The sequence below is a fragment of the Lucilia sericata genome, unplaced genomic scaffold (genome assembly GCF_015586225.1).
Source record: "Lucilia sericata isolate MDLA Ls3-8-SP2 unplaced genomic scaffold, ASM1558622v1 Contig000665F_arrow, whole genome shotgun sequence".
Lineage (NCBI taxonomy): Eukaryota > Metazoa > Arthropoda > Insecta > Diptera > Calliphoridae > Lucilia > Lucilia sericata.
In genome coordinates, this window is record NW_023994670.1 from 231571 (window position 1) to 253839 (window position 22269).

The 22269-nt window shown below is 30.9% G+C and overlaps 3 protein-coding genes across 4 annotated transcripts; all 3 read right to left on the bottom strand.

The window, feature by feature from the left end:
- Nucleotides 1-377: 377 nt before the first annotated feature.
- LOC119607165 (retinol dehydrogenase 14) lies at nucleotides 378-9319 on the bottom strand. Of its 2 annotated transcripts, none has more exons than XM_037960969.1 (3): nucleotides 5605-5745; nucleotides 1331-1469; nucleotides 378-1258 (listed from the first exon to the last, which is right to left on the bottom strand). In XM_037960969.1, exons 1-3 carry the CDS (start codon nucleotides 5743-5745, stop codon nucleotides 528-530), a joined length of 1011 nt encoding a protein of 336 aa, XP_037816897.1. In that variant the 3' UTR covers nucleotides 378-527. The 2 variants fall into 2 exon arrangements, with proteins under 2 accessions (XP_037816897.1, XP_037816898.1); XM_037960970.1 differs by lacking the exon at nucleotides 5605-5745 and adding an exon at nucleotides 9216-9319 and having other exon boundaries at nucleotides 387-1258.
- A 2870-nt stretch (nucleotides 9320-12189) lies between these two features.
- LOC119607166 lies at nucleotides 12190-16393 on the bottom strand. The gene is given in 10 exon segments (XM_037960972.1): nucleotides 12190-12540; nucleotides 12542-13173; nucleotides 13176-13582; nucleotides 13584-13769; nucleotides 13771-14454; nucleotides 14524-14716; nucleotides 14788-14918; nucleotides 16002-16063; nucleotides 16066-16144; nucleotides 16215-16393. Coding segments are annotated over 10 exon segments (2904 nt in total).
- A 1187-nt stretch (nucleotides 16394-17580) lies between these two features.
- LOC119607162 (V-type proton ATPase 116 kDa subunit a1-like) lies at nucleotides 17581-20876 on the bottom strand. The gene is given in 9 exon segments (XM_037960965.1): nucleotides 17581-17712; nucleotides 17776-17947; nucleotides 18010-18165; nucleotides 18168-18246; nucleotides 18307-18788; nucleotides 18791-20083; nucleotides 20086-20179; nucleotides 20582-20716; nucleotides 20784-20876. Coding segments are annotated over 8 exon segments (2484 nt in total). The 5' UTR covers nucleotides 20696-20716; nucleotides 20784-20876; the 3' UTR covers nucleotides 17581-17618.
- Between the last annotated feature and the right edge of the window lie 1393 nt (nucleotides 20877-22269).

The following is a 22269-nucleotide window of genomic DNA, read 5'->3' on the forward strand; positions in this document are numbered from 1 at the left end:
ATCACTTCAATTATGCAATTGTTTAAAGTAGGTTCTCTCATACAACTCTAGAAATCAAATTCCCGATCTGGAATTGATTTTGAATAACATCCCCCCTAGTTGTAACTGATTGACTAAAATGACGGATGGATCCATTGGAAGGTGGTGCTAAGAAATTTGGTATTGTGGTGTCCCACTTAAATTGTCTGACAATATCAGATTGGGGCATATTGGTTTAAGATCTGTTTACCGATTAATACCGGGTGTCTATACAATAAGTACGGATTTTCTGAAAGCAAGTAAAAAATATGTTCTTGATTCAAGTACGGATTCATTAAGAATTTTTGAAAAAATCACATTGATAGAAATCGAAATTCAACCTTTTTGTTTTTTTATTTTTTTTATTTAAAAAAAGTCATTAAAAAGTAAAACTTAAAGTAAATATTTTTTTTTTTAAAAGACTGCAGCAGATACCACAAATTACAAATTAAAATAAAACAAACCTACTTATAGAAAAAAATTACACTCAGTCTCTAGACAATATAAACTTAGATCTTTGGATCCTGAGGAGTCAATTTGACCATTTTCACAGATTCTTCCCAAATCTTCAAGCCCTTCTCTTCATCCATAGCGGCAGCATTTAAAGTGGCCTCCTTACAATCCATAAAATATTTACCATGAACATTGGCCACTTCATCGGAAGTAGCCAAATAGATGGTAGTTTGAGCACCAGCCTTAGTAGTCTTAAAGAAACCCTTAGTAATAGCCATCATAGGCAAGTTCAAGGGGAAGGGTACATTACGCCAAATGCCAGAATCAATCATACCGGGATGCAAGAAGTTAACGGTGACACCAGATCCCTCCAAACGTTTAGCCAATTCACGGGCAAAGTAAATGTTGGCAAACTTGGAGACATAGTACAAGTAAGCAGCGGGGAATGTGCCAATAGGATTCAATTTGTTAACATTCACTGAAGCCAAGCGATACAGTTCAGAGGCTACAATAACAATACGTGCAGGGGCACTCTTCTTTAAAACATCGATTAACAAATGAGTCAACAAAAATGGACCATAGTGATTGGTAGCCATGGTCAATTCAATGCCATCCTCACTGGTTTGACCACGGAAGGCCAAAGCCATACCGGCATTGTGTATCAGAACATCGATTTTCTTTTCATTCTTTACAATATCAGTGGCAAATTCACGTACCGACTTGAAACTGCCCAAATCCAATTTCTTGACAATCAATTTATTGTTGCCGGTTTCCTTGACAATTTCCTCTGTTGGCAGGAAAGTAATTTAAAAATTAATAACTTTGTATATTATAGTAGAAGTTTTAAAGAGTTTTATACCTTTAACAGCATTGGCAGTTTCCAAATTACGGCAAGCCATAATAATACGAGCACCACGTTTGGCCAAATCACGGGCAGTTTCCTTGCCAATACCACTGTTGGCACCAGTAATGATTACAGTTTTTCCTTCCATTATTGTCTGTAATAATTAGAGAAATAGTTGAGAAAATTATTAGTTTATTGTGGTTTAAAGGGGATTTATTTGAGGGAGTTTGTAAAGCAGAACCAAAGCCGGGGAACGACAACAAAGATAGAATTTCTAGATACTTTTTTCAATGTTTTACAATTTTATTTGAAGTAATTGTAATTGAAATTTAAATTTTCCAAATTACAATTATTTGTAATGTGTAATTGAGCAATAATCAATTACCAGGTTTGAAGGGTAATTTTCAAATACAATTACATTTAAAGTTATCGTAATTGAGGCTTTACCAATTACAATTACTTGTAATTGTAATTGAAGTTTTGCCAATTACAATTAATTGTAATTGTGAATTTTGTTCCTTATAATTACATTTAATTTGTAATTAGTTATACTTAAATTACAATTACAAGTAATTTTAATTGGAAACTTCAACAACAATTACAAATAATTGTAATTGGCAATAATTGAATTACAATTACATGTAATTGTAATTGGTTATTGGCGGTTACACATTACAAGTAATTGTAATTGGAAAATTAATTGTAATTGACCATGTAATAAATTACTTTGTGTAATCATTAAACACTATCCCTGCCAATTACAATTAATTGTAATTTTAATTGAAGAATTTACAATTACTTGTAATTGTCAATATTTTCCGCACTACCTATACAATTACAAGTAATTGTAACTGAAAAATCTTCAATTACATAAAAGTAATTGTAATTGACCATTATAATGAATTACTTAAAATAATTAAAAAAAATTCTTTCCTCAGAGCACATTCCATTCAGGGGAATCTTAGCGATATTTTTTTATTTCAAAAACATTTAAAGTTATTTAACTAATAACAAACACTAATAAATTGTACATAAAATTCTTTTGAACTATTAAACCAGTTTTTTTCTAATCAAAATTAATATATTTCGCTAATAATTCCATTATGAATAATAAATAATTTTATACAATTCATAATATAATTGTTGTTATTTTAAACATTTAACAATATAATCGTTAAATTAAAGTACCTTTATAATAGTTATTTTCTAATAAAAAGAAACAAAACGTATGAGAAATATGATAAACAGTACGTCATTGTAAGACCGTATAAAGTACATTTTACTTAATTTAGTACCAGTTAAGCCAAAACGTATAAAAAGCAATCATGACTATTTAAAAATGTATATTTAAATACCAGTTAAAACAATAATAATAACAAAACAATTGAAAAACAAAAAATTGTTTTTTAAATAACTCATTTTTTTTATATGAATTTGTTAGTAGGTCGTTTAAAAAAACAGTTAAACCATAGACGTACTTTAAAATTATAAAAGGGGTCAGACCATATATAATTATATTTGATTTATAGATTTAATAGAATTGATTAATTACAAAATCAAAAGGCATTACATTTTTAAAGATAAGCAATTAAAAATAATATTAATAGTTCTTAATTAATATTTATAGCTCTTTTTAAAAAAAGATCAAAGTTCAGCAGGCTTAAGGGGTAATGAATTGCATTAAGTAATTCATTATTTAGCCAATTACTAATGTAATTGTAAAAAATTTTTTTAAAACTTAAACTTACTTGTTATATGTAATTGAACAAAAAATCTATTTCAATTACTTGCAGTTTAAATTTATTAATTTGTAATTACAAGTAATTTCAATTATTAAATTTCTGAGCAAGTAATAGTAATGAATTAAAATGTTATAATGATTACTTTTCTGAATAATAGTAATGGAAAATAGCTGCATTACAATTAAATAATCCAAAAAAAGAATAGTAATGAATACAAAAATGCAGTGAACTTTATAACTATTATAATTAAAGTTATTGTAATTTGAAATATTGTAATTAGTAATATTTCAATTACCATTATTTTTAATCAGGCTTGAAGGGTTGTGATTACACAAAGTAGTTCATAACATGCTAAATTATAATTACTTGTAATGTGTAATTGGGTAGTAACCAATTACAATTGTTTAGAATTGTAATTGAAGTTTTGCCAATTACAGCTAATTGTCATTGTAGTTGAAGTTTACCAATTACATTTAATTGTAATTTAGGCATTAATAAATAACAAGTTACATGTGGGCAAAATTCACAATTACAAGTAATTGTATTTGGAATTTCTTCAATTTAGAAATTCTTTAATTACAATTACAAATCATTGTAAAATGCAAAAAAAATGTAATTGGCATAACTTGAATTGCAATTACAAGTAAATGTAATTGGTAAAACTTCAATTACATTTACTTCAACTGTAATTGTAATTGAAAAGTTTATAAATACCCCCAAGCCTGCTTTTAAAGTAATGTAATTGCAATTTTTATTGAATATTTGGAACTTTTATAATCGAAATACTTTTTTTCCAATTAAACAAATTTTAACTGAAAAATTATACATTTAAAATTAATATGAATTAGATAAACTTCAATTACAACTACTACTAATGAAATGTAATTTGTAAATTATTTAACATTAGATTCTCACTTTTAACTTTTCTCTTTTATTAAACTTTTTACGTATTAATCTATTTAACAACGCACTTCTCATAGAAAAATTATTAAATATTAATTAATTATTCTTAAGTCTTATTGAACTTTGATATTTAAGTACTTTAATTACCTAATTTTGCTAAAAGCTATTTTTATAACCAAATTAATAAAATTGGCAAATAATGAACAAAATTTTTAAGCTAGAAATAATTTCAGTATATTTTAACTTCTATGTACTAATATTTTTGGATTTTGGTCAACAAAAGAAACTCATTATTTATTAAAACTAGACAATAATATTGTGAACTAATAAATTTATGAAAAAATTTAATTATTCAAAAATATTGAATATTTAAAAAAGTAGTAAATTATGCAGTTATTTCTTAAGTAAACAATTGCAAAATTAAACAAATAATTAATACAAAATCTATATATGTATATGAACAGCGTCTTCCTGTTTGCCTGAAAGGAACTATAGGCTACTTTTTATTTCGAAATTTAAAGAAGGCGTGGCATTTTGCCCACATACAAAATAAATTTTAAAAGCCACATTTCTCAGAAAATGCACCTACAGTCTTCCAGTTTGTATGGACAACTTTAATGTCCATATAAACACTTGTGGTTAAAATAGGCGGCCTAGGTAAAGTGGGCGTGGCATGTCCTATCTAAAGAAAATTAGCATATCTGAGAAAATATAACACCTGGAGTCCTCAAAATTTTTTTTGATACCACTTTAGTATCAAATGAGTATTTAATACAAAAAATGGGCGAATCATCAATAGAAGGCGTGGCACCTTCTATATGAATCATATACAAAAATTCGTATATCTGAGAAACTTTCAGAACTAGAAGCTTAAAATTTTATACGAACAACTTTGATATCCATGTGAACATTTAGGGAAGAAGTGGACGGAGTTGCACCTCTTATATGAATTAAAAACAGAAAGTCGCATATCTGGGAAACTATTAGACTATTGTTTTTAGGGTAGTGAAGTACACTGGGTGGGTATAGCTAGTTATCTACAAAATCAAACTTAATCCCAAAATCTTTAAATTTATCTGAAATTTTAGGAAAATTGGATTTTTTTTTTAATAATTTAGAAAAAAAATTAAGAAGATAATTCGTAATTAAAAACAAAACTACATAGTTTTATTAAAATATACTGTGGTAAAGTATTTTAAAACTAATAACACAAAAAGGAAAGGTTTAAAAATGTGTCCAAAAGTCTTGAACTCTTTAACCTAAAATAGTAGACGACACTGACCTCCACTTGAAAAAAAAAATAATTAAAACTAAACTTAAATTGCTTTAGACACACTTCAAAACTACAAAAAAGAAAAAAAACTAAAAAAAAACAAACTACTGAGTTAACATTAAACAATTAATTAACTTAAAAATCCAACAAAAAATTATAAACAACCTAGAAAAGTATATTGTAGTAGAAGTAAATAAAAATAATAACATTTTAATTATAAAAAAATATAATTATATACAAATTATAATTTTTACAAATCAGGGAATTTCTTTTCCTTTAAACATATTTAAACAAGATGAAAAAAAGTTATAAAGCGGGAGTAGCCAGGTTTTTTTTGGGGGGTATTTGTTAATAAAATTAAGAAAATTTACCTCCGTAAAACATCTACCCGCAGTAATACGTAAATAAAAACGTAAACTTAAAAGTGTGGCCACTAGAGCTGATATAAAAGCGATAATACAAATATCACGCATATAATAATCGTTTGGCAACCAGCCCAATATTAGGCCCATCCTATAAAATATTCATTATAATTATTTATTTATTAATATGCAAACAACAACAATATGTATAATGTGAACAAACAAAAAATTTCAAATATTTTTTTATTTAAAATACTTATGTCTTCTTCTGTTTTTGGTATTTATTAAGGTTTTTGGTAAAAAAAATTATATAATTTTTTTTTGGTTTAAATTATGCAAACTTGTTTAAATTTATTTTTACATTTTACTCTCTTATTAATTTTTGTTGTTTTTGTTTTTATTAAACAGAAAAATGATTTCTTAACAAAAAAACATTTTGTGTGTTTCTATGTCATGGTGTTTTGTTTTGTGAGTTTAAGCGATTTTCTGTTTTCTTAAGTTTTGATTTTAAACATTTTTATTTATTTATTTTTAATGTAATTTTAATAAATATGTTAAATATTTAAGTTACATTGCATAAATATTGTTTGTGAGTGTATAAGTGATTTCAAACTTATGTTAACCCTTGTAATGTGTGTTCAGACCATTAGGGTACAGTGTGTTTAAACTGTTAGCTATTAAAAGAAATGTAGCTGCATTTATGTTAAGTTGAAAGACCCCACAAGTCCTCCAATTGTTCAGCAATGATTCACATTATACTATTCTAAATTTATTTCTCTATTGAAATAGTAATCTAAATTTGTACTTCTGATACAATGTTCACAAGCTTGTCGTCTCCGCCAAATTGTTAGGATTACATTTTTTATCCGATAGTTAAAATTTTATATAATTTAAAGTTCTTTTACGTGCAATTTTGAGCACTTTGGACTATCCTAATGACTAGTTTATAAACTACCTTATGAATTAGCCGTCGGACCAATATAATACGTATTATTGTCTCTAGAGTACTCAATGGTCTAGTTTATAGACATCTCAGTTGACTAGTCCATAGGGAGGCAATAGTTAGACAGTCTAGTCTATGACTAAGGGGCAGGGTTGGGGGTAATGACTACATTTTCAATTACAATTACATTTGAAGTAATTGTAATTGAAGCTTTACCAATTACAATTCTTTGTAATTGTAATTGAAGTTTTGACAATTACAATTACTTGTAATGGTAGTTGAGGTTTTGCCAATTACAATTTCTTGTAATTGTTATTGGTCAATTACACATTTTCAATTACAATTACAAGTATTGTAATTGGTTATTACTCAATTACACATAACAAGTACTTGTAATTAACCATGTAATAAATTACTTTGTGTAATCATTACCCCCATGCCTGCTAAAGGGATTTGTTAACTGACTGATATATATGATGTTGATATGTTAATTTTAAAAGTGGTTCACTTTCTAAATTTTATGGGATCATTTAATATTCAAAAGAATGAATTTAAAAATCTTAACAGTTTATATATTAATTAGTTTACTGACAGGTTTAAAGACTAATGAAATCAGTTTAAGATAGTTTTGTTCCATTCATCCATCCATCCCTGACTTCAATCGACTTCAATGTTGTCAGAGAAATGTCTAACAATCGTAGAATCATACAATTTTTCCTTGAAACGTTGTCAGAGAAATCATAGCCAGTAGATTGTAATTAAATAATATTGTCAAACATCTGACAATCGTGTAAACACATAACGCTGCCATTGTCAGATCATTGTAAGATTATTATCTGACAAATTTTATTGTCAGATGTGGAAATTTTATGCATTTCATAATGTCATCATTGACAGAGAAATAATTTCTATTGGCAACACTTGCTAATAATATACGATCTGGCAACTTTTGCCATACAACATTCTGACAACAGTGAAAACTGACAATCGGACAATTGTCTGGAAATGAAACTGTAAAGTTTTCTTATAATAGCCTGAACAGACCTGTTAACAATTTTTATTGTGTGAATATTGCCATATTTGACAACATTGTAAGATCTGACAGCCGTCAGTTCATAGCTTTATGTTTGCTATTTAGCAACAATTTTAGTAAGGTTTTCTTATAATAGTCTCAACAGACCTGTTGCTAACAATTTTTTATAGTCAGTATATTGCCAGATTTGACAACATTGTAAGATCTGACAGCCGTCTGTTCATAGCTTTATGTTAGCTATTTAGCAACAATTTTAGTAAGGATTTCTTATAATAGTCTGAACAGACCTGTTGCTAACAAATTTTTTATTGTCAGTATATTGCCAGATTTGACAACATTGTAAGATCTAACAGCCGTCTATACATAGCTTTATGTTTGCTATTTATCCCAAATTTGTAGCGAGTTATACAGTATGTGTGTTTGTTGAAATCAATTGTCTGAGGAACACATGATCACAATCTTGAATAATTCTATCAGAAATTTTTAAGATAAGATTAAAATTTCGAGTGCAATATTCTTTTAAAATATTTCTCATACAACAATCTGACAACAATTTAAACTGACAATTTTTGTTGGCATATAATCTGACAATTGTCTGGTAATGAAATTGTAAGGTTTTCTTAAAATCGTCCGAACTAAGAATTAACTTGTTGCTAACAATATTTTATTGTCTGTACATGGCAAGATCTGACAACATTGTAAGATCTGACGGCCGCCTATATAAAGCTGCCTGATCTGACAATATTGTAAACTCTGACAGCCGCCTATACATAGCTTTATGTTTGCTATTTGTCCCAAATTATTATTTTTATATGGACTTTAACGGGTTAAGACGTATTTGTAATACAATACCTTTGTCATGTTAAAGTATTGATAATACAACAACAAATACAATAACTACAAACAGAAACACTAAAATTTATAAAATACCAAAACAAAAAATTGAAGAAGTCTGTTAAAACAAAGTCCAATTTAACACTTTCACTAAAAAAACAAAAACAAAATTTTTTTGACTAAAAAAAAATCAAATTGTTATGAAATTTTTTTTAGATGTTTTGAATTTGTTGTTGTCAGTAAATAATTTATATATATATATGTATGTATGGGAAACTAAATGACAGATACATATTGAAAACATCTCATACATAAAATAAAGTTTATTTAAGTTCAATGTCGAAGAGAAGAGGAACACAAGATGAAGAAAAAAACTACAAAAGATAAAGAAGAAAATGTAACTAGAAGCAGCAGCTAAATAATAATGATCATTAATGAACATATACACGAAAAAAAAAATTAATAAGGAAAAGAGGGAACAATGATGTACATACTAGTAAATAATGGAATGAATAAAACTTCCACGTCATTGAAAAATATGTAAAAAAGAATAGTTTTTGAAAATATCTTTAAGAATACATGAATTTGTTTAATGAATGAATAATTAAGAAATTAATAAAAAAGTAAGGCAATTTGAATTGAATTTGTAATTGTTATGCTAATATTTTAATTTGGGTTTTAAACCAAAAATATACAATTCCATTTCAACTTTTATAGTCTAATTTTCTTTTTATATGTTTTCAAAATATTTAATTCTTTTTGTTATTTTATATATATTAACTTTTTTCTTAATACCACTTGTTAACTTACCTTATATTTTTTTATATTAATTAATTATAAATTAGTAGTTTTTTAAATTATCTTTCTTTTATAGTTTTAATCTAACTTTTTCACAACCTTCGCCTTGAACGTTTTGTATAAGACTGGTCAAAAATAGTGTATTAAACCCCGTCTCTATAAGTGTATCTTACACAAAAACCCAGTTAATAGCAACAACTACAACAACAAAAACCCCACTTTAACAATAAATATACTTATAATAATAAAAAGCCACGTCTTTTTGGTTGTTGTATTATTAATGCTTTTTCTTCTTCTCAAAACAACAGGTTGTTTGTTGTTGTTTACGATCAATATGCTGAGATTGCATTGTTATAACAGGCAGAGAGCAAAAAGTAAATTTTTTTATTTTTTCTTCTTTCTCATTTGAAATTTATTGTAGTTATTTTTTTTGTAATTTTTATTTGTTTGTCTTTTGATTTTAGTTCTCGTTTTTTCTCTGCTTTTCGTTTTTAAAAGGGCTTTTGTAATAATGATCATTAGTTGACTATAACTATTAAGTTTTCATCTCTTGATTATTATGCTTGAGCAAGTTTGTTGCTTAAGTCTTTTGTTTTTCTTTTCAACTAAGAAGAGAGGGATGTAAGATCTCTCTTTAAATCTTAATAGGATTTTTTAAGTTTTTGTGTTATTTTCATTAAAAAACATATTTGAAAAACTTTAATTAAAATTAGAGAAGCTTAATATTTAATACTTTTCAGACTAAATTATGAGATGCATTACAAACTGTAATAACTTGAATTTTTACTAGAAATATGTAAATTGCTTTTAAGAAAACAGTAGGGTGGGCTATACAGTGGAATATGTGGTGGATATCATGGGTATCCTGATGACATGGTGGGCTAGGCTATCGACTAACTACCATAGACAAGCCTATAGACTAGACTATAGACAGGACTATAGACTAGACTATAGACTAGACTATAGACTAGACTATAGACTAGACTATAGACTAGACTATAGACTAGACTATAGACTAGACTATAGACTAGATTATAGACTAGACTATAGACTAGACTATAGACTAGACTATAGAATAGACTATAGACTAGACTATAGACTAGACTATAGAGACTATAGACTAGACTATAGACTAGACTATAGACTAGACTATAGACTAGACTATAGACTAGACTATAGACTAGACTATAGACTAGACTATAGACTAGACTATAGACTAGACTATAGACTAGACTATAGACTAGACTATAGACTAGACTATAGACTAGACTATAGACTAGACTATAGACTAGACTATAGACTAGACTATAGACTAGACTATAGACTAGGCTATAGACTAGACTGTAGACTAGACTATAGACTAGACTATAGACTAGACTATAGACTAGACTATAGACTAGACTATAGACTAGACTATAGACTAAACTATAGACTAGACTAGACTATAGACTAGACTATAGACTAAACTATAGACTAGACTAGACTATAGACTAGACTATAGACTAGACTATAGACTAGACTATAGACTAGACTATAGACTAGACTATAGACTAGACTATAGACTAGACTATAGACTAGACTATAGACTAGACTATAGACTAGACTATAGACTAGACTATAGACTAGACTATAGACTAGACTATAGACTAGACTATAGACTAGACTATAGACTAGACTATAGACTAGATATAGACTAGACTATAGACTAGACTATAGACTAGACTATAGACTAGACTATAGACTAGACTATAGACTAGACTATAGACTAGACTATAGACTAGACTATAGACTAGACTATAGACTAGACTATAGACTAGACTATAGACTAGACTAGACTAGACTATAGACTAGACTATAGACTAGACTATAGACTAGACTATAGACTAGACTATAGACTAGACTATAGACTAGACTATAGACTAGACTATAGACTAGACTAGACTAGACTATAGACTAGACTATAGACTAGACTATAGACTAAACTATAGACTAGACTAGACTATAGACTAGACTATAGACTAAACTATAGACTAGACTAGACTATAGACTAGACTATAGACTAGACTATAGACTAGACTATAGACTAGACTATAGACTAGACTATAGACTACTATAGACTAGACTATAGACTAGACTATAGACTAGACTATAGACTAGACTATAGACTAGACTATAGACTAGACTATAGACTAGACTATAGACTAGACTATAGACTAGACTATAGACTAGACTATAGACTAGACTATAGACTAGACTATAGACTAGACTATAGACTAGACTATAGACTAGACTATAGACTAGACTATAGACTAGACTATAGACTAGACTATAGACTAGACTATAGACTAGACTATAGACTAGACTATAGACTAGACTGTAGACTAGACTATAGACTAGACTATAGACTAGACTAGACTATAGACTAGACTATAGACTAGACTATAGACTAGACTATAGACTAGATTATAGACTAGACTATAGACTAGACTGTAGACTAGACTATAGACTAGACTATACCATGGAAAGGAATTACCTAAGTAACTAACTTAATAAATTACTAACTAGCTAGGTAACCAACTAACTAGTATTACTGTAGTCGGTCAGTACAAGGGCTGATTTCATTTTCACCAGAGATTCTGACAAATAGTAGCCTGATGATAGACTTTGTGCATTATATTAAGTTCCTCTAACTAGGACTAGTTATTAGAGTCGCGATCATCGATTGCTATTTAAATATGCTTGCTTGCCGGCTAAAAAATTAGATTAAACATTTCTATTTCTAACGATTTCATATACTTTATTTACACAATTACTTCACCAATGTTTTATAAAGATTAATAAATAATTTTAGTAGATAATACAACTCTAAACATAATATAAATATTAAAATAATAACTCAAATATACATATTTTCTAATAACTAGAATTTAAATTTTAACTACTTTTCTTTCAAATTCACCCTTTCTGTCTAATTAAAAAGCTCAGCTTACGCTATACGATTTCCTTCGGTAGTGCTTTCCTCTGGACTATCCAGTTGTTTAGTCAAAGTATTATACCACTCATTTACATGTTGCGAGAAAATATCCACTAACTTAGTTACTTGCTCCTTAAAAGTCTTAACAATCCTTTTTCCAATTGAACCATCATCATCATTGTCGTCATCGTTTTTATTATTTTTATTGTTAGCAGAGCGAACAACTTCTTCGACTTTATGTTCAAAATGACGCAAACGTATCGGTGACATTTCATCGGCCGCTGTTATGGGATCTTCATCTTTACTGATCATATTATTACGCCATGAATCGGCTGGATAACGAGTGTCTAGAGAGCGCTTTAAAACGTGTATTTGATAAATCCCACCAGGGTAATTCGTCAAATTTAGTCTTGGTAGAGCTATCAGTTTGTACAGATTTATTGTCGGCGTTTAACTCCTCTTCTGCTTCACCTTTGGAGGATTCACCAAATAAATTTAAATTGTCGGACGAAAGAAAATTGGAATATAAAGGTTTAGTTTTCTCCAAAGTCTTTTCCTCGCCAGCATCTAATAACTCGTCTACATCTTTTTCCTTACTTTCATCGACTTCCTCTTCTGAGACTTTCTTCTTTAAAGCTTTTTGGGTTATATCGATTTGAGCCTGCTCAAAATCATCGACATCATTGGTTTCGGCATCTATATCCAAATCTTTATGGATTTCTGGTTCTACAATTTCCGTTGTAATGGGATCTTCTTTTAAATCGAAATTTTTGGCAAATACATTTTTGTTAGATTTGCCATATTTCTTGCCAAACGGATCAGAGAAAAGCAGGGAATTTAAGGCAGAACCAATGTTCAACTTATTTGCCACTGGTTTGATGGGATTGGCAGGTAAGGCTTCAAAGAATTCAGTGGGTAATAGACGTAAAGGCTTCATTTCACTAACAATTTCTTTAGTCTGGGCCTTGGCTTTATTGGCCTTTTTTGTTTCAATTTCAGCTCTTCATCTGTTTCGTCACCATCTAAAGAGGCAATTTTACTCAAGAACACATCTCCTTCGGGCACACGAACATATTCCGGTTCGGGTTGTACGCCCACATTTTTAAAAAATTTTTCCTCATCAAATTCTTGATCTTCGACAGGAAGTTTATTTACTTTCTTTTCGGGTTTTCTGATCTCTGTGATCTTTTTTGTGAAAGCAGTTTTCTTACCATCGCGTGTCATAAAGAAGGGTCCTGTATAGGCATCCGATTGACGGGCATTTCTCTTTAACAAAGGCAAATCCAAGCTAAAGGGTTCCTTAAAAATGTTGCCTAACCAACTTAAGGCCGCAATTCTTCGGTCTGGTGAGAAGATATCTCTTTTCAGGGGTGTTTTTCATTTCTTGTACAATGTTTTCGGCAAAGTTGGTCAAAGGTTTAATCTCATCCCTATTGCCTTCTAAAACAAAACGTTTAAATCTGTCTTCATTATCCACCGATCTACGATGTCTTCTTATAAGACTGGCCAAAGGTGACAGAGGTGGTTTAGCGGATTCTTTAATTAATTCCTTTAACAAACGATCAGTGGAGGAATAACGTTTAATTTTTTGATTGGTCCTCTTCTGCTGGCACTACGGGAGTCTCGACTTCAGTAAATTGACAGTGTTCCAAGTTGGCATTGGGCAAAACCCAAAAGCTCACTGACAAACCTGGCGTCTTTAATTGCAACATGGACTTGGTATGTTTTCTCCTGATCTCAGGTATGAGAGTAGTATTTACCGACAACTTCTTATTGTTCAACATAACATGACCATTAGACATGGTGAGAGCATATTGCCACACCTCAGAATCCTGCAATCTATTCATGGATCTTATGGCAATCTGTAAAGGTAGCTCTTGTTTATTGACCACCATAAAAGCCAAACCGCCCGATACCATATTAGCACAATGAGTGTATAGTTTATTGTTGCGACCAAATACACCCAAAGGACGAGCAGGATAGACACGAGAACCCATAATTTTCTTAAACAGAGCCGTTACATAGAAACCATATTTGGGTTTTTCTAAATCATCGAGAGATAGAGTTTTAAAAATAGATTCAAAACCCACATTGGCAGCATCACCCATAGTTTGAGCCCAGCTAAGACCATCAAGCACCTCATCATCTAGATGTGTTGAGAGAACTTTCTTTTTGGGTAGAGACAGCCAAACGGGAACATTTGATTTGAAAAGAACTTTAAGAGCCGGATCACGATCGGAAATGGTTGAACCTACACTAGAGAACATATCACCAGATCTGGAAGAAGAAATGTGTTAGAGAAGTTGAGATGTCTGTATATCTCCTCAAATAAATAAAACTACTTACTGTATCCATCCATAGGCTACATTCAAATCCCTAGACAGTTCAACATAACGTTTGGTTTCCTCAGGACTACTGCCAGCCGATATATCAGCACCCATAGTTTGCCAATTGGTAACAGTTTGCTTAAATGATTCCACCATTAAATTAAATGTCTTCAATTCACTGGCATAGTCTGCAGCCCGAGAGGTACCGAAATCTGAAATATTTTAAATGTAATGTTTTTAGATTAACTGAAATATCTTAAGAAAAGTTATAATTAATGCATACCTGTGCCCAACTGCCAAATGGCTTCATCTATACCCACCATATGAGAAGTATTTAAAATTTTCAAAGCCTGCATGGCATCCCAATTGTCGGGCTTATAGGGTACCGGTATAATCATCGACCAATTTACGGCTCTGAAAGTGTAATGCAAAAAAAATGGAAATATTTTTTGTAGACTTTTTACACTTGACTATAGTATTGACTATATATTAGACTATAGTTTTCACAATAGATTAGACTATAGACTAGATTATAGTCCTAATTATAGAGTATATAAGTATAGTCTTGATTATAGCCTAGACTATAGTCTTGATTATAGCCTAGACTATAGTCTTGATTATAGCCTAGACTATAGTCTTGACTATAGACTAAACTATAGTCGTGACTATAGACTAAACTATAGTCTTGACTATAGTCTTGACTATAAACTAAGCCGTAGACTTGACTATATACTAAACTATAGTCTTGACTATAGACTTAACTATAGTCTTGACTATAGACTAAACTATAGTCTTGACTATAGAATAAACTATAATCTTGACTATAGACTGGACTATAGTCTTGACTATATACTAGACTATAGTCTTGACTATAGACTAAACTATAGTCTAGACTATGGACTAAACTGTAGTCTTGATTACAGACTAAACTATAGGCTAAATTATAGTCTTGACTATAGACTAGACTATAGTCTAAACTATAGTCTTTACTATAGACTTAACTATAGTCTGGACTATAGACTAGACTATAGTCTTGACTATAGACTAAACTATATTCTTGACTATAGACTAGACTATAGTCTTGACTGTATACTAAACTATAGTCTTGACTGTATACTAAACTATAGTCTTGACTATAGACTAAACTATAGTCTTGACTATAGACTAAACTATAGTCTTGACTATAGACTATTGTATTGATTATAAATTAGACTATAGTCTTGACTCTAGACTAGACTACAGTTTTGACACTAGACTATAGTCTTGGCCATAAACTAGACTATAGACTGACTCTATCGTTGACTATAGACGAAACTATAGTCTAGTCTATGGTTTATACTTCAGTCTTGACTGTAGACTAGACAATAGTCTTGACTATAATAATAACTACTCTATAGTCTAAGTTATAGAATAGACTATAATCGTGACTATAGAAGAGTCTATAGGCTAAGTCTGCAGACCATTAAACATAATATAATCTCGAAGAAAAATACATACTTGGTCCACTTATTAAAACCCTTCCAAACAATTTTCGTTGGATTTCTCAAACGTATGCCCTCGGTTTAGAAGCAAAATAGAAATCACCCACAAATTTAACATGCGAATGGCTCAACATAGAAGCCATGCGGGTTATAGTTTTTCTAAAACACAAATCAAGATTAGAATAATTATGGGTTGCACTTGTATTCCAAATTAAAATGAACACCTCACCTATTAGAACCATCTAAAGCTTTATATAAATCCTCGGGTTTAATAGAAAAACTAACAAATTTATCACTGACATCATAAATGGGACGATTTATATTCAATTGCACTATAACATCAGCGACTGCAAAATGGGCGAACAGCTGCAATACACCATAGAAAAATATACTCCGGAGCCAGGACATGTTAAAAAGGCCCTTTAAGATTTATTTCTTTTTTAATCTATAAATTTGTAACACTTTATTGTTGAACTTTATTAACTCAACTGTTTTATGATATGTTTTCTGCACTTGCAAGTTAATGTTTAATATGTCACTATTTTTTTCATTTATTTGTTATATTTATTATTAATAATTGTTCTAGTTTAATTAAATTTAAAGTAGATTTTAAGTTTATATAGAAATTCGTTGATTCGTGGTATTAATTTACTTTCGCTGTTTCAGCATAAAGTTGAGTATTTTTTTTTTTTTTTTTGTAAAAGAGAGTTCATTGAAGTTTAGTTGCAGTTTTTTTATAATTTTTTTGGAAACAAGTCAAAAACGTGTTAAAACATTGTGGTGTTTAATTTTTTTTTGTAAATTCTCAAGACTTGTTGAGGGTTATTTTGATCATAAAACGCGTAAAAATTTGCGTGTCTAGAGGCTAAGAAAAAAGAATAGCACTTGATTAAGTCGACTTTGGAGACATTTGAAGTTAAAATCATGTGCCTACCAGCGTGTTAGTCTGTTAGACCGGAGGTCGTGGGTTCGATTCTCACTAGAAACACAGGCAAATAAGCGCACGACTGTCCCGGTTGAGATTCCCCCGGGGACTGTTACCTGGATGAAAGACCCCATTTTGGTGTGATTGCATATCCTCGGTCTTTCCTTGTAATGATTTGACATGGGTCGAAGCGGAGAGTCGTCACAAAAGCTCATCCTGTGGGTAAAAGAGACACCGTGTAATTAGGCCAACACGGCAGATGTTCACATAACTAACTACTTATCTAACTATTTAATCACGTAAAAGCGAAATTAGTTAGAAGTTTGTAAGATCGGTTTTTTTAATTAAAAGTCAATTTTTAGCTGGAAAGTGAATATTTAATGAAAATTCAAATTTGCAGCGAAAAATCGGTGTTTGAGTGCAAAAATGAATTTCAAGTGAAAATTCATGTATGACCGATTGATTGGTTAACGAAATATTTTCATCTGATTGTAGGGTATTTCTCATTTATAAAGTCAAATTGGCTGAGCAAGCCAATTTATAGAATTTGTCTAGACAGCATAATTCAGTTTATTTCTCAAGACTAAAGAGAAAAATTTCCAAAAAACATAAAGAATTTAAAAATAATATAAAAATCTGGTGGGAATAATTTAAAAAATAAAGACTTTTTCAAATATTAAACTTTATTTAACAATTGATTTTAATGGCTTAAGCATCGTCTTCAGCCTCTAAAATGGCCTTGAAACTGAAAGGTTGGAAAATATAACCAGCGCCTTCATAAAATTTACTCATGAATTCAACCCTTAAAGAGAAAATAAAATTAATTAATATTATTTAATAATAAACAAATTAATAATTAACTTACCAATGCAAACGTAAAGTATGCAAAAAGGCAGACAAACCCTCCATCATGACCATAATGGCGAGAGTAAAGAAAACCCAAATGGCAAAAATAAAGAAGAGACCTATGGAGCCAGTATAACCTTTAAGCTGCAGACCCAAAGACAAAACCATAGTCCATAAAACTTCAGATAATTCTAAAGAAAATTATAAACAATTTAACAAAATCTTTAAACTGTTTAAGAAAAAAAAAACTTACGAGCATGAGCTAAGGACAAGGCCCACAAACGCAAATAGGAGGCCGTATGAGAAATGGTACTTAGCACATATTCTATGGTATGAATAGCTTGATGAATCCAAATTTCACTCATGGGTTCATCGTCATGATCATGACCAGCATCTGCATCTTTATGGAAGTTTGTATAACTTCCACCACCACAGCGGTATCACCTTCTACCATTTCTAAAGTATCGGTGGAAGTGAAATCCTCAGGATGCTTGCGAATGGAATGGGAAATATAAATTTTGGGGAGCTAAAATAATTAAAATCAACTCACCACTGGTTTATGTTTTCTGGTGTGCTTAATGTACAAAGGTTTACCAATCAACATCCAGGGAATGCAAATCACTGCCACAATTACAAAAGCCATTTCGATAGTCGATTGATTGTCAAACATGAACTCATCACAACCTGGCAAGGGAGGACTGCTCTTAAACAGCATCATATTAATAAACATAATCAACACAGAGGGAGCACAACCGGGTGTATCTGGCTCATAGGTGGAGGTAGGTGAATATTTTACCCACTTATAGAACATCATAAAGACCATATAACCGAACAACAGCAAAAGGAATATGATTTGTGGTAAAAATTCCAACAGAATACTGGCATAACGCTTAAAGTACACAAAATTCACCACCGACATACAAACACCAAATACCATATGCAGGACACCAAAAATAATGGACAGTTTCATTTTGTAAGTATTCAAGAAGATAATCTTATTATCTGCCAACTGCCAAATAGGATCCATACCCCCACATAAACCCCGGTGGTAGCGGTAGTGGGATCTAAAGTAAGACCTTCAGGATTAGTTAATACAGTAGTTCTATTGTAACGCACACGCCAGGTCGAACCAAATACATTAAAGGATTTGGAGAAACAATCATTGTAGGTGAAACCGGTGTAGACAGCAAAAATACCCATAAGCAAGATAATGTAACGACCACTAAAGAAAATATTCCAAATTTCACCGCCCTTTTTGCGACCCAAGGATTTTTCCCATAAAACCATCCAGGCACCGAAGAGTAATAATATAAAGCCGTGACCCATATCACCAAACATCACAGCAAATAGAAAGGGAAAGGTAATGCAAGTGTATAGAGCAGGATTAGCTTCACGGTAAGTGGCCACACCATAGGCATCTATAAGGTTTTGAAAACCTCTGGTAAATTTATTAGTGCGATTGTAGGTGGGTGGACGATCATCAGTCTCTATCACATTCACGAAAGAAGGCACTGTACTGCCCACCGCTACAGAACCCTCCGCCAAACAAGCCTGTACATTGTCCAGATCACGGGTAGGAACCCAACATTCACCAATCAAACATTTGCTGGTCACATCTTGACTCAACATATTTAAGGTGTGATAGACAGCCTTCATTTTCTTAACCATAACCTCCCAGGCAGCCAGTTGTTTAGAGACCGCCACCAAGACACAAGTACGTTGATCTTCGGTCTGCTTCAAAACCACTTTCAAATCCTCGATTCTGGTGCGCAAACCCCGAATCATTTCTTCACGTTCTTCATGCTCATTGGGACAGGGATACATGGAGGCATGGAATCCAGTGCATACCTTCTTAACTCTACTTCTCAATTGTTCACCCTGGAAGAAGACCACAAACACTGTCTTATACATGACATTGCCAGTTTTGGGATCTTTTAAGGACTCTTCCAAGGGAGCTCTCTTCACATAAGCATTACCACGTGCCACACGCCATAGCATACGCTCAAAAGCATACTCTCTCTCGCGACTCACTACACCAGCCACAAAACCCAAATGACCACCGGCTTCGTGATGATAATTCTCATTTTGTTTATTCAACTCCATATTGACGACGGCCTGTTCGGCAAAGAATCCCTGGGTTTTCTCTAAAACCCTTAACATTTCGGTTAATTCCAAAAAGTTAGACTTAAGATTTACATCGTTTTGTGATAATTCCGTTATTTCCTTTTCACACTTTTCCAAATGTGCCTCCAAATCGTTTATTTCCCTGGGTTTGGGTGCGGGGGGTATCTCTGTTAGCTCGGGCATTTGGAGACCATCTTTTTGATTTCATTTTCTACAAAACGTATTTTACGCTCCAATTCATCACAGCGTCTTACTTCCGAAACGTATTTGCGTTGATACGATGTTGTGCCTTCGTTCATCTGGAAATTGGAAAGAGGTGGAAATGAAAAGAATATTAGAGATTTTTGTAAAAAGGGAATCTTTTGACACCATTGCTGCCAACATTCCCGTGAATTTCGACCAAACAATATCCTTCCCAAAATTTTGTAAAGATATGCAATCGGTTCAAAACTTTCGATAAATTCTACACAGATTAATCTGAGTCTTGAATGGAACACATATCCTACACTTTAGAAAAAGAGCTAGTTTCCGTCTGCGAGGTCATTGCAGTATTTTGTAGGGGACACTGGTCCCCGATCACCTAGCTCCCATATAAATTGACTCAACAAACTGACCCAAGTCGAAATTTTCCGAAAATATTAAAATTTCTGACAAAAGATTTCCGAAAATATAACACAAAATCCATAAAATAATTCACTTACATCACGAAATTGTACACAGCCACCTCTCCCAGCTGAGCCAAAGAGGCATAGGCCTTCCGGTTGCAGGAAGATTTGGCACAAGGACATTTTCTCACTGCGAAACATGTCCCCCATGATGAAGCCGTTAATTGAACTCTGAAATAAATATATTTTTTAATTATTTTAAATTGTTAAATTTAATTAAAAATATTTTAAAACACACCCTTAATTAAGCAAAAAATATATATATAATTTTCACACTTCTCTTCCCAATTAAATTAAACAGCCCTTTCCGTTGAACTGCAACCAGCCAACTGATTTTTCATTTTTCTGGAAATTATCCATCAAATGTTGAAATTTCAAAAAATTTCGAAAAAAAATATATAGCAATTTATGTAAAAGATAATTTTATATATAAAATATTTTCCTTATCATTTCTTAAGGCATCTGAATAATTGGAGGTTTTATCTATTAATATAATTGTACTGTTGAATGTAAAAAAGTTAACTTGTTTGTTGTGATTTAAAATTAAGTGTTAATTGGAAAATAATTCATAATTAATCATTTACAAATCAATCAAATCAAGTTTTGCCACATATGATACAATGAATGGCGAATGGTTGGCGATAATTTTTTTTTTTTTTTCATTTGAGTACATTAGACCAGACGCTCTAGGTTTAGTTGGAATTGAAAATGTTTATCTTTTTTTTTCCAATTAGGTCTAAAGACATGTGTTGTGGGTTCTTTAGAAATTGTTATTTAATTAATTATTTTAGTAACGTTTAGACCAGTGACAAAATAAGTTTAAAGTGAAGAAATTTTTTGTGTTAGTTTAATTTTTATAATATTTTTAAAAGTTATTTTTTGGAATTAAAATGAAAAGGTTTATAAAATTAGGAAGCGCTCATATGTTACAATAAAATCCTTTGATAAATTTTAGAAAACATACATATTTTTAATACAATTTTTAAATTTTTTAAAGTCTATCACGGTTTTTGCAAAACTTCTAGAAATGTTTATTTAAATATGTATATGACGTTTTACAAAAACTGAGGGGTTAAAGGTGAGATTATCAATTTAATGTGTGACATTTGAAATTAAAATAACGACACAAACTGGTCAAATATTCCAAAAATCACTCCTAACTTAACAGCTATTGTTTAACGACGTCTATAGAAAAAAAACACTGTTGTCGACAACACTGTTTCTACTTGCTTTTAAAATATATACTTTTAGGCTGTTTATTTATACACTACGAAAAATATTTATAGTTTAACAGTAAAGTTTAATGCAGGAAACATGTAGTAAAAAATTACTGTTTATGAAATGGAAAACAATATATTGATTCATTTTTCAGGTAATATTTTGATTTTATTCTAAATTAACCTCAATAGTTACTTAACCAGCCATACTTCCTTAACCAACAACCTTCAAGCGTTACTTTTAGAATCTGTTCTGTGGAACATTATTGTGAACTTCTAAGATGTTTTTAAGTTTACCGAAACAACTTTTCGTAACCTTGGAGTGAATATTGAAAATTCCCTGAAGTTGCATCCGCCCCTCTCTCCTTTATTTCATATGTTTCTTCCCAAGAAATTCAAAAATTCGATATCAATTCTCCATTTTTTAAAGATTTTATCCACCGAATATCATAGATAGATTAGTTGTTAAAATCTCCATGAAGTTTCAGTCGCCCATCTTCTCCAGGT